General features: G+C 33.8%; 1 protein-coding gene and 1 pseudogene across 1 annotated transcript; both read left to right on the top strand.

Annotated features, from left to right (window-relative positions):
- The first annotated feature begins 266 nt into the window (after window positions 1-266).
- Window positions 267-3,917, top strand: LOC106436668 (MATH domain and coiled-coil domain-containing protein At2g42480-like). Its single transcript, XM_022702289.2, has 4 exons — window positions 267-1,600; window positions 1,728-1,894; window positions 2,176-2,390; window positions 2,473-3,917. Exons 1-4 carry the CDS (start codon window positions 1,500-1,502, stop codon window positions 3,808-3,810), a joined length of 1,821 nt encoding a protein of 606 aa, XP_022558010.2. The 5' UTR covers window positions 267-1,499; the 3' UTR covers window positions 3,811-3,917.
- A 676-nt stretch (window positions 3,918-4,593) lies between these two features.
- Window positions 4,594-10,749, top strand: LOC106436667 (annotated as a pseudogene).
- The last annotated feature ends 6,187 nt before the right edge of the window (window positions 10,750-16,936 follow it).

Below are 16,936 nucleotides of genomic sequence, written 5' to 3'. Positions count from 1 at the left end.
TGAGGTCGTTTGGTTGCTGCCGGTTTTGAAGCGTTGTGTTGCTCTCTTGTTGTTGTTGTTTGTGTTGGAGATAGCTATTTGTAGCTAGACTCTCTGTTCTGTTCAGGCTGTTGAACAGGGAGGACGTGGTTGTACTCATACCATTTATATAGTGGATTTTTGAGTGGACTACGGTCCCGTGGTTTTTCCTTCTCACATCGAGGAGGTTTTCCACGTAAAAATTGTGTGTCTCATTTAGTTATCGCAATTTTGATATCTTGCCATCGTCGAAGTATTTTCCTCACAGGTTGGCACAAGGTCAGGGGAACACGACCATTAGTATTTCCGCTGCGCCGTGTGACTTTCCCCAACATTTTTGTTGGTCTAACGAGGCAGCTTGATGTAATAATCTAGTTGTTAGTTTATTAAGAAGACTCTAAAATGGTTTGTTTTGTGTTTTTTTTTTCTTGCTTCTCAATCCTAAGATACGATAACATCTCATATCTCTATGATTGGCGGCCTAACTGGATCCGAGCTTTTAATCATATTGTAACAAAAATTCTATAAGTTCTGATTTGATCTAAAAATTCTACAAGTTTTGGTTTATTCGCGTCTAACTCTGGTAGTTATTCACAACAAACTTATTCACAGCATTCATGAATTTACTCGTCGGCCTCACTGATTCACTAAACAAGCGTCCACAGAGTGTCTCGGAGTGTGAGCTTAGCTCAGCGAACTTACATAATAAAGCTTCAAACTAGATTGGTGACGGATCTCAAAGTTGAAAAAGGAGAAGGCCAAATCTTGAGTGTTGGTAAATTTTTGTTGGTCGACATGGTTGCTTGATGTAAATAACAAGTTGTTAGTTTATAGATTTTCTTGACAAGACACTACTATTTCTTCCTGCTTTTTCTTGCTTATCTAGAGATTTGGCTTCTAAATAAAACGACATGGTTATATCAATGGTTTCATTCTCTGTATCTGAATCACTTGTAGACGTTTTCGTTGGATCATGTTTTAGGTTAATGCCCAGATCATCAATGTGAGATGTTCCTCCTCTGTTTGGTCTAATCTTGATTCCAATCCTGAGAAACAATCTCGAGCTCTCTTCATGGCATCCAAAGCGGAATAGTTGGCAGGAAACAAACTGGTTTCTGCCGCAGGAGTTGAGACCACCCTGATCAGTATCTAAATCTTGTGTTTTAATTGGTCGTGAAATTTCTTAAAAATTAATATTCTTTAATGAAAAAATAATATTACTTAACAGTTTTTTTTTTTAGGATTATGGAAAGTTTCTTAATGATAACTATAATGGAAAAACACTAAAGAAATTACATTTTAGTCTTATGATAAAAAGAGAGAATATTTTGCTAGGGTTTTGAAGAAGTTTTCCTTTCTTCTTTCTGCGTCCTCTATAAATAAAAGATTTTTTATGCGTGAAAGTATCTTCATACAAAGTTTCTCAAAAATTCGTCTTTGCTCGAAATAACAAAATCTACCAGATTTCTTTTGGATCAACTATGTGGGATCAAAAACCTAGTTTCACGCTTGAGATAGGTAACTTTTCGAACAAGGAAGCTGTCATAGCGTCGAATGTATTCGAGGCTGGCGGATGCGAATGGTAAAACAAAGAAGAATCTAAACTTAAACTTTACTTGTTAAAGTCTCTCTGTCTTTTTGTTCTCGGAGATTGATTAATTGATAATTTTTGTACCATCTTTGTTTTATACTTTCTTTCACTCTTTCAGGTATCTTTCAGTTCATCCAAAGGGAGTTTCTGGTCGTTTTAATGGTCACTTGTGTTTGTTCCTCAACGTTGCAAATCGTAAATCCTTGCGAACTGGATGGCAAAGAAGTGTTAAATTTTGTTTCCTTGTGCTGAATGAGTCCAACAAAGAGCTCTATAGATCACCAGGTAATGGAGTTACATCTTTCCCTGTTTGACTCTTTTACTTTAATTCTTTTTGTTTTGAAATTTCATGTGTTTGGAGTTTACAAACGTGTAGCACTAAGAGACTAGAGAGCACCTCTTGGATATATATGAATTGAGAGGTCTGCTGAGAAAGTAGTGTTGATAGTTCATTTCAGCAAAGAGATGCAAACTGATTGTATAAATATCCCACAAACTCATGTTTGAATCTTGAAGAGGTAGCAACTATACATAAGCATTGAACTAAACTTTTTGTCTTTTTGTAGTTGAAAAGGCAAGCAGCTTGTTTTGCGCTTGGAATCCAACATGGGGTATCCGAAAGATCTTGCCTCTAAGCATGTTTCAAGAAAAAGGGTTTTTGGAGAAGGACGTACTCATCATTGAAGTCTACATCAAAGTTGTTGAAGCTTTTGATGGAGAAGACGGAGATTTTGATGGAGAAGGCGGAGATATCACTGGTTTTCAAGTTTTTGCTGATTATGTAATGTCTCTTCTTTTTTGTTTTTTTTTATAAAACATTTTATTTATATTACTGAGCAACGAATAACACCTTTTCTTGGCAGGTTGCTTCGGTGAAAAAGATATTCGAAGAGCAGGTCTTGAAGACAGATTACAAGAATGCTCTAAGCAAAGCCTGCAGCAAGTTGAGTGAGCTTGTGGAAGTAGGATTCAAGCTGGACTGGTTGAAGTCAAAGTTTGATGAACTTTCCTACAAGAGGAAGAACGCAGACGGTGTTGATGATGAGTCTTTGGTCCAACAACTAGATGAACGCATCAAGAATCTTGAACTAATGGTATCAGGCTTCGAGAAAGACTGTTTGAAGTCAAAGATCGAGGAGAGCATCAAGAATCCTGAGCTGGTGGAATTAGGACTTAAACTGGACAGTTTGAAGTCGAAGCTTGAAGAGGTTTCCTTGGAGAAGAAGAAATCATATGATGCTGATGAGTCTTTGGTTCAACAACAAGAGGAACGCATCAAGAATCTTGAACTAATGGTATCAGGCTTCAAGAAGGACTGTTTAAAGTCAAAGCTTGAGGAGGAGATCTCCTTGGAGAAGAAGAAATCACTTGCTGCTGATGGGTATTGTTTCCAAAAACTAGAGGAACGCATCAAGAATCTTGAACTGATGGAATCAGGCTTCAAGAAGGACTGTTTGAAGTCGAACCTTGAGGAGATCTCCTTGGAGCTGAAGAAGTCGTATGATGCTGATGAGTCTCGTGTCCAAAAACTTGAGGAAAGTGTCAATAATCTTCGGTTGATGGAAATAGGGTTTAAACTGGACAGTTTCAAGTCAAAGCTTGAGCAGGTTTCCTTGGAGAAGAAGAAAGCCTATGATGCTTCTGAGTCTCGTGTCCAAAAACTTGAAGAAAGCGTCAAGAAGCTTGAGCTGATGGAATTAGGGTTTAAACTGGACAGCTTCAAGTCCAAGCTTGAGGAGATTTCCTTGGAGAAGAAGAAAGCATATGATGCTGATGAGTCTCGAACCCAAATGCTCGAGGGACTCGTCAAGAAGCTTGAGTTGATGGAAACAGGCTATAAACTGGACAGCTTCAAGTCCAAGCTTGAGGAGATTTCCTTGGAGAGGAAGAAATCATGTGATGCTAGTGAGTCTCGGGCCCAACAACTCGAGGAACGCATCAAGAATATTGAGCTACTGGATTTAGGACTCTTTATCAACTGTTTGAGTTCAAAGCTTGGTAATACTGATGATGAGTTCCAACAACTCGAGGAGCGCGTCAAGGATCTTGAGGTGATGAAAGTGGGATCTAAGCTGGATTGTTTGAACACAAAAATTGAGGAAAACGTCAAGAATACTGAGCTGATGGTGTCGTGTATCAAAGTTGAGTTAGACAAGAAGAAGGACAAATCTACTGCTGAAGGATTTTTGTTGGTCAACTAGGCTTTTTTGCTTGATGTAGAGATTCGGCTTCTAAATAAAACGACATGGTTACGTCGATATATTATTTCATTCTCTGTATCTAAATCACTTACGTTTTCGTTGGATCATGTTTTTGGTTAATGTGTTCCTTCTTAGTCTAATCTTGATTACTAAACAATCTCTTTCTCTAAATCTTTATCTCTCAATTGAATAATATCACCATCAATATGGAAGGGGCACATGGATGTAAAGTAGGATGTGTCTACACAAACAACACTTTTATCATTATTTATGGCGATTTCAAAACAGGATGTGTCTAGTAATCGGCTCTTTTAGACCGTGCTACCCAAACAACTAAGTGGTATCCAAAGCCGAATCGTTGGTAGGAAATAACAATAGCGGAGCTATAATTTTTTCAACTGGGTCAATTATATAAAATATTAATTGTAGAAATAACACCAAAACATTAATATCAAAAATATTTTTAGATTATTGTTATTATATATAATTAAAAATAAAGAAAACGTAGTTACTATTGCTGAGACAAATTTTATAATTTTTGTAGAATTAACATGTATAAATATCATTTATTGACTTTTTAATAAGTTATTGTTTTATACAATTTTTACTTGTGTAAAATCTGAATTGCTAGATTTTTTTAATATATTTTAAAATAAAAAAACTATAATAATTTATCTAAAAAGACAAATGCATAACATCAGTTGACGTTACCAATCTCTTAAATTTTTAGTATGCACAACATTTAAACAAGGAAAATGAATACATATAAATGATATTTTGTTTTAAAATTGAAATGATAAAATAATTATATTTAGTTGGAGTAACATTAACTTCAGATAAAATAGGGGTCAGTTATTAGAAAAATTACGGGGTCAATGCTATAAATTTTGCCATAACACTTTCGATAACTAAAACTAAAGTGGGGTCAGCTGACCTCTTTCCTTCCGCGTGCCTCCTCCCCGGGAAATAAAGACGGCGAGCGTGAAGTTTCCCGTTTCTCCAAATTAATACTCCCTCCGTTTTCTAATATAAGTCATTATAGAATTGTGCACACAGATTAAGAAAATCATTAATTTCTTATATTTTCTAAACAAAAGCATCATTAATTATTTACCTAACCACAAATTAACCAATAATAAAATAGAAGATATATTATCATTGGTCATATAACATTAACTGTTATTAAATCTTACATAGAAAACCGAAAACGACATATAATTTGAAACATAAAAATTTCTCTAAAACGACTTATATTAAAAAACGGAGGGAGTATTTCTTTAGTACGGAGTATACAATATTTTGACAAGATACTGGAAAATTTCTTAATGATAAGTATTATGGAAAAACACTCGGAATTTTACATTCTGGTCTTATCATATAAAGGGAAAATATTTTAATTTAATTAATTACTAGATTTTGATCCGCGCTTCAAAAGCGCGGGTTTTTTTTTCCGATTAAGAATATTGTTTGATATGAATTATTATTTTGGTTTTGATGTTTTGAAGTATATTATTAAGTTATAAAGTGTTATTATATCAAAAAAGTAAAAGAATTTTAGTTTAAAATTATATAATTTATCAAATAGTTTAATTTAGATTTTATATGTGTATTCTTATGTTACAACGTCATCGTTGCATTTTGTGTGTATTTTGTAAGAGTTATATTTGTTGAGTTGATGAAACAAAAAATTTACTTGCAGATTTTGGGCTAATCTAATAGTATATATATTGTAGAACTTTTAATAGTTTTAGCAGTGTTTTCATATCCGAACCAAACCTATAGTCTCAGAAGTAAATCAGGTGATTCATATAAATATGGCCTGAATTTTGTTAAAACCTTATATATAAAAATCTGATAAAAATCGGTAAAAACGTAAAAACTATCATTAACCCGCTGTCCAATATTGGTTGACCCAATAAAATCCCATATAAATTGGATGATATTTTTTCAAAACTCAATTCAAACTTTTGAATCGAAACACGAGGTTAATACTTTTTCAAAAGAGAAAAATCTTGTTTAACTTAGGTATTCCAAACTTAGTGAAGAGTTTATACCAATCTCAATGTGTTTAGTATATAATATATGATTGAATAACCCGCGGAAACCTGCAAGCTTGAAACTTAAATAACATAAATATTAATTCTGGACCTAATTATATTTGTAAATTTATTTTGTTATTTAAACTGAATTACAGAAGTGGACTTGTATTTGACCATTTTTATACTAAACATTATTTGTTGCCCAAAAAAAAATACTAATCATTATTTTGGATTTTAGTAATTGTGCTTTCATAAGTAAAAATTAAGTCAACTTATTTTTTTATAAAAAAAAAGAGAGAATATGGAGCAATATTTTCTAAATTATTTGTATTTTTTAATTTTCCATAATATAGTTTAAGTGGTTGTATCTGAATTATAGTAAAAACTCAATTAAATAAGTTGGCCCGAGGATAATTTTTAACTAACTTCATATGCATTTTTTCAAATTTGTTCAGTACTTATATGTTAATATCGTTTTTTATGAACTGAAAATAATATAATATACTACTAAGTTTGATCGGTTCTATAGTAAAATATGATTTTGTGATAATTATTTATCATACTTCATTAACTCATTTTATAAAAAATACATGTATTACTTACCAGACTATTTTAATTCAAATGACATGTATTATTTAATGGTGATATGCACCATACCATTCGTTTTATATAGATATGAATTTAAGAATTAAAATAAACATTATATAATATATATATGGTCACATACATAATAGATTAGTCTATGGACCCACGAGTTTATATATTATTGCATCAAAAAAATGTTGGTTAGTAAATGGGATATCAATAACTAAATGGAGAAATTTATAATCAAAGGGTGAGATTTATAGAAGGTAATATAGTAGTTACCATAAATATAGGAGTGACACACTTATAATACCTAAAGAAAATCAGAGAAATTTATGAAAATATATTGTTAGGAGAATTTAAGTAGGACCATGAAATTATTAACTCTTAGAAAATAGTCCAAACAACTTTGTATAACTAGATTTTTTCAGAGTGATCAATACTATTAAATTAGGAACATGCCCAATTGATAAAAGTGTGGTCCAACTATTTTAATACAATTATTAAAACCTCTTATTAATCATTTAAGATAAATATTATACAAAGAAAAATATATGTATGACTAAAAACACAAATATAAAAATTAAATTTCAACAAAAACGCAAAACAAAAAATATACCCGCCCTTTTAAGGGCGGGTCAAAATCTAGTTCTCTTTTAATATAATAGATTTTACTTTGAGTATCCCTATTGGGCTAGGGTTTTAAGGAAGTTTTCCTTTCTTCTTTTTGGCGTCCTCTATAAATACAGGACTTCTTATGCCTGAACGAATTATCATACAAAGTTTCTAAAAAATTCTTCTTTGCTAAAAAATAACCAAATCTACCAGATTCTGGAACCCGAATATGTGGGATCAAAACCCTAGTTTAAGGTTTGAGATAGATAACTTCTCAAACAAGGAAGCTGCCATAGCGTCTAAGATATTCGTGGCTGGCCGATGCGAATGGTAAAACATACAATTCTGTCTTCATGTTCTCGGAGATTGATTTATTTGATTGTTTTTGTACCTAGCACTGATTACAAATCGGTTTCATCTTTGTTTTATAATCTTTCAGGTATCTTAGAGTTCATCCCAAGGGACATAATGATTTGTCTTTGTACCTCTACGTTGCAAATCGTAAATCCTTGCAAACTGGATGGAAAAGAAGTGCTAAATATTACTTCCGTCTGCTGAATGAGTCCAACAAAGAGCTTTATAACTCATCAGGTAATGAAGTTATATCTTTTCTTGTTTGGCTCTTTTCTTTTATTCTTTTGTTTTTGTTTTCTTTTGGAATTTCATGTGTTTGGAATTTACAAACGTTTAGCGCTAATTGACTAGAGATAACCTATTGATTTGCAAGATCTCTTTTGTGATGAGCTTACATAGGCCTCACTGATAAATGCAATAGGCCTAAACTCATATTTGGATCTGAATGATGAACTTAACTTTTTGTTATTTTGTATAATGTTCCACAGTATAGGGTGGAAAGAAAAGTACGGTTTTTTGCGCTAGCAATCCAGGATGGGGTGTCAGTAAGACCTTGCCTCTAAGCAACTTTCAGGAACAAGGGTTTTTGAAGAATAATAAACTCATCATTGAAGTCTACATTCAAGTTGTTGAAGCTTTTGATGGAGAAGGCGGGGATATCAATGGTTTTCAAGTTTTTGCTGCTCATGTAAGTCAAAAAAGGATACATCTCTTCTTTTTGTTTTTGAATAAAAAAACATATCAATTTATATGGATGAGTAACAAAAACACGTTTTCTTGGCAGGTTGCTTCAGTGAAAAAGACATTCGCAGAGCACGTGGCGAAGACAGAATACAAGAATACTCTAAGCAACGCTTGCAGCAAGTTGAGTGAGCTTGCCGAAGTAGGAGTCAAGCTGGACTGGTTAAAGTCAAAGTTTGATGAAGTTTCCTTCAAGAGGAAGAACGCAGACGGTGCTGCTGATGATGAGTCTATGTTCCAACAACTCGAGGAGCGCATCAAGAATCTTGAACTAATGGGATCAGGCTTCAAGAAGGACTGTTTGAAGTCAAAGTCCAAGAGTAAGAAATCACATGCTGCTGATGAGTGTCGTTTCCAAACACTTGAAGAAAGCGTCAAGAATCTTGAGCTGATGGAACTAGGGTTGAAACTGGAGAGTTTGATGTCGAAGCTTGAGGAGGTTTCCTTGGAGAAGAAGAAATCACATGATGCTGTTGAGTCTCGGGCCCAACTGCTCGAGGGGCGTCTCAAGAAGATTGAGCTAATGAAAACAGGATCTAAACTTGAGATACTGAAGTCGAAGCTTGAGGAGATTGCCTTGGAGAGTAAGAAATCATATGACGCTGATGACTCTAGGGTCCAACAACTCGAGGAACGCGTCAAGAATATTGAGCTGATGGATATAGGATTCAAGCTGGACTGTGTGAATACAAAGCTTGATACTTCTGACGAGTCTCTAGTCCAACAACTCGATGAACGTGTCAAGGACATGTCAAGGAAAGTGGGATTCAAGCTGGATTGTCTGAATACAACGATTGAGGAAAGGTCCTTAGAGAGGAAGAAATCTGATGACGCTCGGTTCCAACAACTTGAAGAAAGCGTCAAGAACATTGAGCTGATGGTGTCGTGTCTCAAAGTCGAACTAGACAAGAAGAAGGACAAATCTACTGCTGAAGGATTTTTGTTGGTCGACTAGGTTTGCTTGATGTAGAGATCAAGTTTTTAGTTTATGGGTTCTTATAGAAGACACTAATGTGGTTTCATTTTTCTCCTGTTTTGGTTTTTAGTTTTGCACTGTGAATCCTATAGTCTAGAGATTCGACATAATCAAAATATTTTTTTCGTTCTGATTTAATCCCAAAATTCATCAACAAATCGATTCTTCTCGTATCTAACTAAATTTTCACATTTAATTTCTACCTGACATTAATTTATATATTTATATATATGGGAAACTAATTATATTATCTATATACTATTATTTGAAAAGTGAATTTGTTGATTTATCACGTTCCCCGTAATTTTAGGTTTAATCATATTTTTAACTTAATTATTAATTTTAACAAATAATTTTAGTGATTAGCTGATTATTTATCATTATCTTGATAATAATTAAACAATTCTAAGGATAATATCATAGTTAAATTTATATTATATTTACTTTAGCAATATTAAAATATTATATATGTATAGTTATATTTGGTTTAGTAATATTAAACCGACTCTATTTTAAAATACATAACACATAAGATAGAATGAGTTATCTATCTTTTAAGATGATTTTTTATAACAATGAAAATCACTCATTATGATCATTTCTGAAAAAATTGACAAAGAATTCAAAAATATTTATATTATTATTTTTGAAGTGTTTTTTTCGCTCTCGCGTTAAAAGCCTTTATTGTCCTTAATACATAATTAGATTATATTTTTAATATATAATTACCCATAAATTTAAAACAAATTTCACTACTTTGAAAATCATCATTATCTAAAAAGATTATATATTATGTTATCCAAAAAGATTATATATTATGTTATCCAAAAACATTTTACATCATAATATTTTAAAAATGAATATAAATCTATGTATATAGTTTTATGTGTATATGAATTTTTTCAATTTTATTTTACGTAATTAAATATATTTTATTAAAATATTTTTTATCATATATAAAAATTTAATATTTTATTTGAGAAGTGAATTAGCTGATTTGTCATAATCCCCATAATTTTAGGTTTAATCATATTTTTAACTTAATTATTAATTTAATATTTTATTTGAGAAATAAATTTGCTGATTTATCATGTTTTCCATAATTTTAGGTTTAATCATATTTTTAACTTAATTATTAACTTTAACAAATAATTTTAGTGATTAGCTGATTTTTTATCATTATCTTGATAATAATTAAACAATTCTAAGGATAATATCATAGTTAAATTTATATTATATTTACTTTATTAATATTAAAATATTATATATGTATAGTTATATTTGGTTTAGTAATATTAAACCGACTCTATTTTAAAATACATAACACATAAGATAGAATGAATTATCTATCTTTTAAGATGATTTTTTATAACAATCAAAATCACTCATTATGATAATTTCTGGAAACAAATTGACAAAGAATTTAAAAATATTTATATTAATATTTTTGAAGTGTTTTTTCGCTCTCGCGTTAAAAGTTATAATGTTTATAGTCTTTATTATCCATAATACATAATTAGATTATATTTTTAATATATAATTACCCATAAATTTAAAACAAATTTCATTACTTTAAAAATCATCATTATCTAAAAATATTATATATTATGTTATCCAAAAATATTTTACATCAGAATATTTTTTAATTAAATATAAATCTATGTATATAGTTTTATGTATATATGAATGTTTTCAATTTTATTTTACGTAATTAAATATATTTTATTAAAATATTTTTATCATATATAAAAATTAAATATTTAATTAATTATTAAATATTTCAAAAGCATGAAAATAATTTATTCTAATAGTTTTTGAATTGATAATACATCTATTTACAATTTTTGTAAAATTATTAAGTCCGCAAGAGCGGGCAAAACACCTAGTATATTTGTATATTAGGAAAATAAAATCTATGACGACAATAGTTATACTTTACATGAAATATTTATTTTTGTATAATTAAGTAGTGGATTTAGTTAATTATTTATTCTTCAGATTACCTTCTGAACTAGGGCTTGGGAAGTTTTATCCTAGGCTTCTATTAATCTTTATCAATATATATGGAAACTAATTATTTTATATATTTTGCATATTAGGAAATCTATGACGATAATAGCCTAATTTACTAGAAAGAATAGGAAAACTAATGAAAGATTTAGTTAATTATTTATTCTCCAGTTTACCTTTTCTGTAGCTAGGGCTTTGAGAAGTTTTATCCTAGGCTCCCTCTATATAAACAAGGGGATTCTTTACCACCGAACCTAAACAAGCAGAGAGTTTTTTTAGAAGTTCGTCTTTTGCTCGAATAAAGAAAAAACTAGGAAAAAGTTTGGATAGATATGTCGAATCAAAAGCCGAGTTTAAGGTTTGAGATAGAAAACTTCTCGGAGCAGGACAATATCATAGCGTCTGACACATTCGTGAGCGGCGGATGCGAATGGTTTGTTCATATCTCTTTATCTCCCTGTCTTGAGGAATAACCTGATTTGGATCTATCAGTATTTATTGCACTAATTCGAAAGGTTTTAATCTTTTTGTTCATGATTCATATTAATTAATTCAGGTATATCTTCGTTGGCCCCAACGGAGATTGTGCTGCTGATAGTCACTTGTCTTTGTCCCTGCAACTTGAAGATTCTACACCGCTGCGAGGTGGAGTTAAACGGAGTTTTAATTTTTACTTCGTTTTGTTGAATCAATCCAACAAAGAGCTCTACAGATCAACAAGTAATCATGTTTTATCCCTGCAATCAAGTTTTATCAATGTTTGACTCTTTTAAAAATATATATATATTTCTGTTCATATGTAATTTGTGTTTTGAACGTACAATAAGATCTCTTTTGCTAATTGCTGCAACATGCAATAAGCATAAACTCATGTTCGAGCTAGCAACAATACATTGCATTGCAATTGGTCAAGAAGTTTGTGTGATTGTTATTTTATTTTCTTATAGCTGGACATTTACAAGCACGCAACATGGCTTGCGGTTGGAATTCAGAAGGGTGGATCTACGAGAAGACATTGCCTTTAAGCAAGTTTCAGGAAAAGGGGTTTTTGGAGAAGGACAAACTCATCATTGAATTCTACATTCAAGTTGTTGAAGCTTTTAATGGAGAGGGTGGAGATGTATCCAACAAGAAGAATAAAAACAAGACTGTTGATATCAACGGTTTTCAAGTTTTAGCTTCTCAGGTAAATTAAATGGATATGTTTTTCAATAACCAATTGCTTTATAGTTTAAAATAAACATATTCTTTTCCATGGCAGGTTACTAAAGTGAGAAAGATATTCACAGCACACCCTGACATTGCTTTAGATTTCAAACCAACGATACAAGAGGTGAAGACAGCATACATGAACGTCCTCCTCAGGGTCATTAAAACACTTCATAAGCCTCCAAAAAGCCTTTCAGAGACTAGACTGAGCAAGGCTAGTACACTACAAGAAAACACACCGAATTCCGACGGATCTTCCGACGGACACCAAGGTCGTCGGACATTTGCGACGGAATACTGACAAATTTCCGACCAAATCCAAAAAAATTAAGTCGTCGGAATTCCGTCGGCCATTTCCGACGGAATTCCGACGACATACGGTTCGTCGGAATTTTCCGACGACTTTTCGACGACATTCCGATAAAAAATGTAACCGTTGTAGTCGTCGGAAGTTCGTCGGTATATTCCGACGAAATTCCGACGACATTCCGATTAATAGCAAAGTCGTCGGAATTCCATCGGTATATTCCGACGGAATTCCGACGAACCATGTGACCGTTGCCGACAAATACATATGACCGTTGTATAGCCGTTTGGGATTGGACAATTCCGACGGAATTCCGACGGACTTCTTTACATCCGTCGGAATTTCGTCGGAAAGTCGTCGGAGGTCCGTAAGCAATTTCCTATAAATACAACCCCTCCTCATTCAACTCATTCACACTTCATTCTCTCTTCATTCTCTTTAGTCATAACAATTCCGTGAAAATCATGTCTTCAGAAGTTTATTATCGTTCGTGGATGGATAAACCTCATTTGGATCCGAACACCAATTTGCTTACGGAAGAATACGTTCAAGGGATTGGAGAATTCATGAGGCTTGTTCAACAGCAACCGGATGCAAAAAGTGGTATGTTAAGATGTCCCTGCTCTTCTTGCAATAATAATAAGGTTATAAAAGAATTTGATGTTTGGACTCATTTGTATATGAAAGGGTTTTCACGTAATTATAAAGTTTGGTACCTTCATGGGGAAACTGGTTATGAATATGGTAGTACTAGCGAACCTCAGCCTGTTAGTGAACCTCAGCCTGATATTAGGTTAGAAGAATCTAGAACGGATATAGATTATGGTGTAGGTACTGAGCAGATGGTACATGATCATTATAGAGGGGAAGAACCAAACCCCGAGTCTAGGAGATTTTTTGACATGTTGGATGCAGGAAAACAACCTTTGTATCAAAATTGTAGAGATGGTCATTCAGTCTTATCATCTGCAACTAGATTAATGGGTATTAAGACAGACTATAATTTGGCTGAAGAATGTATGGATGCGATTACTGATTTTGTCAAAGGTATTCTACCTGAGGATAACCTTGCACCGGGTTCATACTACGAGGTTCAGAAACTTGTTGCAGGTCTTCAACTACCGTATGAAGTGATAGATGTATGTATTGACAACTGCATGATCTACTGGAGAGCGGATGAGACACGGAATGTATGCAAATTTTGTGGGAAACCTCGTTATCAGGAGACGAGGGGAAGAGTTCCGATCCCATTCAAAAGAATGTGGTATTTGCCTTTGACGGAAAGATTGAAGAGGTTGTATCAGTGTGAGCGCACAGCAAAAGCAATGAGATGGCATGCAGAGCATTCCACAAATGGTGAGATTAGACATCCTTCAGATGCAAAGGCTTGGAAACATTTCCAGTCAACATATCCAGAATTTGCGGAAGAGAGAAGAAATGTTTATCTTGGATTATCTACTGATGGTTTCAGCCCATTTGGAAAGCATGGAAGGCAGTATTCTCTATGGCCAGTTATTGTGACACCGTACAACTTACGGCCGAGCTTGTGCATGCGACGAGAGTTTTTGTTTCTCTCAATTCTAGTCCCCGGGCCAGATCATCCTAAAAGATCACTAGATGTGTTTCTTCAACCACTAATATATGAGTTGCAACAACTATGGGCGCATGGTTTTGAGACATACGATGTTTCGCGCAAAGAAAACTTTCAGATGCGGGCAGTACTTATGTGGACAATAAGTGACTTTCCAGCATATGGTATGTTATCTGGATGGACAACACATGGGAAGCTATCATGTCCATATTGTCAAGATGACACAGATGCTTTCCAACTAAAGAACGGAAGGAAAACGTGTTGGTTTGACTGTCACAGACGATTTCTACCACCTGATCATCCATACCGCAGGAGTAAGACTTCGTTTACGAAGAACAAGCAGGTGTTTGATGGTCCACCTGAGGAAGTTAGTGGGAAAGATTTGTTGAAGCAGTTTAGGTATTTTGATGCAGAAAGGACGCCAGATGTAGGTGGACATGAAAACATTCGAGTCAATGCGGTTGGAGAGCTACATAACTGGCACAAAAAGAGTATTTTCTGGGATCTACCATATTGGGAGAGTCATCTATTGCGGCATAATTTAGATGTCATGCATATTGAGAAGAACTTCTTCGATAATCTGATGAACACAGTCCTTAACATCCAAGGTAAAACGAAGGATAATTTGAAGTCAAGGTTGGATTTAGTCGATATTTGTGATCGTTCTGAACTTCACGTTGATGAGAACGGTACGGCCCCTTTTCCCATTTATCGGCTAGATGGTGCTAGAAAAGAAGAGTTCTTTGATTGGATTACAGAGAAAGTGAAATTTCCTGACGGATATGCATCAAATTTGGGGAACTGCGTTGATAGAAGCGAAGGAAAGTTTACTGGCTTGAAGAGTCATGATTGTCATGTAATTATGCAGCGCCTCCTTCCGTTTGCCTTTTCAGCATTATTGCCACGTAATGTTCATGAAGCAATTGCAGGGATTAGTGTTTTTTTCCGTGACTTATGCAGCAGAGTATTGACTGAAGAGGGAATTAATAATTTGAAGACAAACGCACCAGTCAGCATGTGCAACCTTGAGAAGATATTTCCTCCATCATTCTTTGATGTAATGGAACATCTTGCTATTCATCTCGCAAGAGAATTGGAACTTGGTGGTCCTGTGCAGTACAGATGGATGTATATTTTTGAGCGTTATATGCATCATCTGAAGAAGATGGTCAAAAATCAAAGCAGGGTGGAAGGATCTATAGTGGCACAGGTGATCAATGAAGAAACTGCAATCTTTGCTGAAAATTATTTTCCACCAGAAGTGCAAACAAAACACCGAAGACCTGCTCGGCATGATGATAGAGGGGAGAGAGCAACATATCATGTTACTGTCCCAAGCATGTTCAAGGAAATAGGACGACTTAGTGGAAAATTCACGAAGCGGAGACTTACGGACACTGAGAACGCTCATTTGCAAACATATTTGCTCACCAACTGTGAAGATGTTCTACAATATGAGAGGTAAAAATATTTATTCATTTATTGTTAGATTAATATTCAATAAATTTATTTCATATTGATAATATTTTTGTATATAGTGTATATATGGCGGAGTTGCGTATGACTCACAGGCATGCAACAGAAGATGAGCTTCGACAACTTAGAGATAACGGATTTGCTGCGTGGCTTCGTAGTTATGTGAGTCATATATCCTATTACCCTATGCAAATGATTAGTTTAAATTTAATATATATAAACTAATTAATTTTGCAATCATATATGTTTTTTTTTATAGGTGAATGATGGTTTGGCCAGAGGTCTTGTGTTCGATGATTGGGTACGCGAATTTGTGCAGGGACCAAACTATGTGGTCAAATCATATCCTAAATTTTGTACGCGAGGATATGCATTCACAAGGAAAGGTCATTCTAAGACAACATATGATGCTGGTGTTTCATCTTCTTCTGGTGACGATGTCTACTACGGCAACATAAAAGAAATATTGGAAATCCAATTTCCTGGAATGGTTGGATTGCGTTGTGTAGTATTCTATTGTGATTGGTATGACACCACCCCAGATAGAGGAGTGAAGATTGATGCGTTTGGTGTTACATCAGTTCATTCGCGGCGGAAACTTCAATATTATGATCCCTTCATTCTTGGTTCGCAAGCTGATCAGGTATGTCAATATATTCATAATTTTTTACCAATATAATTAATTAATGTTATATATTGAACTAATACTTTGTATAATTGATATGTATAGGTGTGCTACATCAGTTACCCTCGGGTGACGTACAGAGACGATCCATGGGTTACTGTAACGCAAATCAACCCAAGAGGACGAGTGGATGGAACTTCTGATGATGATGAACCATTGCAACCAGAGTCTACCAGCAACGCCCAGGCAGTTGAAGATTTGGAAAATGTTCAACTCGTTGAGAATTTGACTGTGTTTGGACATGATGCTGTCGTACATTCAGAGCCGGAAGCCGAGGTTGGGGAGTTTGATGAAGATTCAGAAGATTCTGATTAGTTTTTTTTTTTTTTTTTTTTTTTAATGGTCCGTCGGAAATCCCTCGCAATATACCGACGACATAGCGACGACAACGGGTTTCATTGAAAATTGGAAAGGTCGTCGGTATTTTGTCGGAAAATACCGACGACATTCCGACGAACTCGACAAGTTCGTCGGAATGTCGTCGGTATTTTCCGACGAAATACCGACGACATGTTTTTCTATAAAGTTTCAATCATAA

This window comes from Brassica napus, chromosome C4, assembly GCF_020379485.1.
Source record: "Brassica napus cultivar Da-Ae chromosome C4, Da-Ae, whole genome shotgun sequence".
Taxonomy (NCBI): domain Eukaryota; kingdom Viridiplantae; phylum Streptophyta; class Magnoliopsida; order Brassicales; family Brassicaceae; genus Brassica; species Brassica napus.
This window is presented reverse-complemented; position numbering and strand designations above follow the sequence as displayed.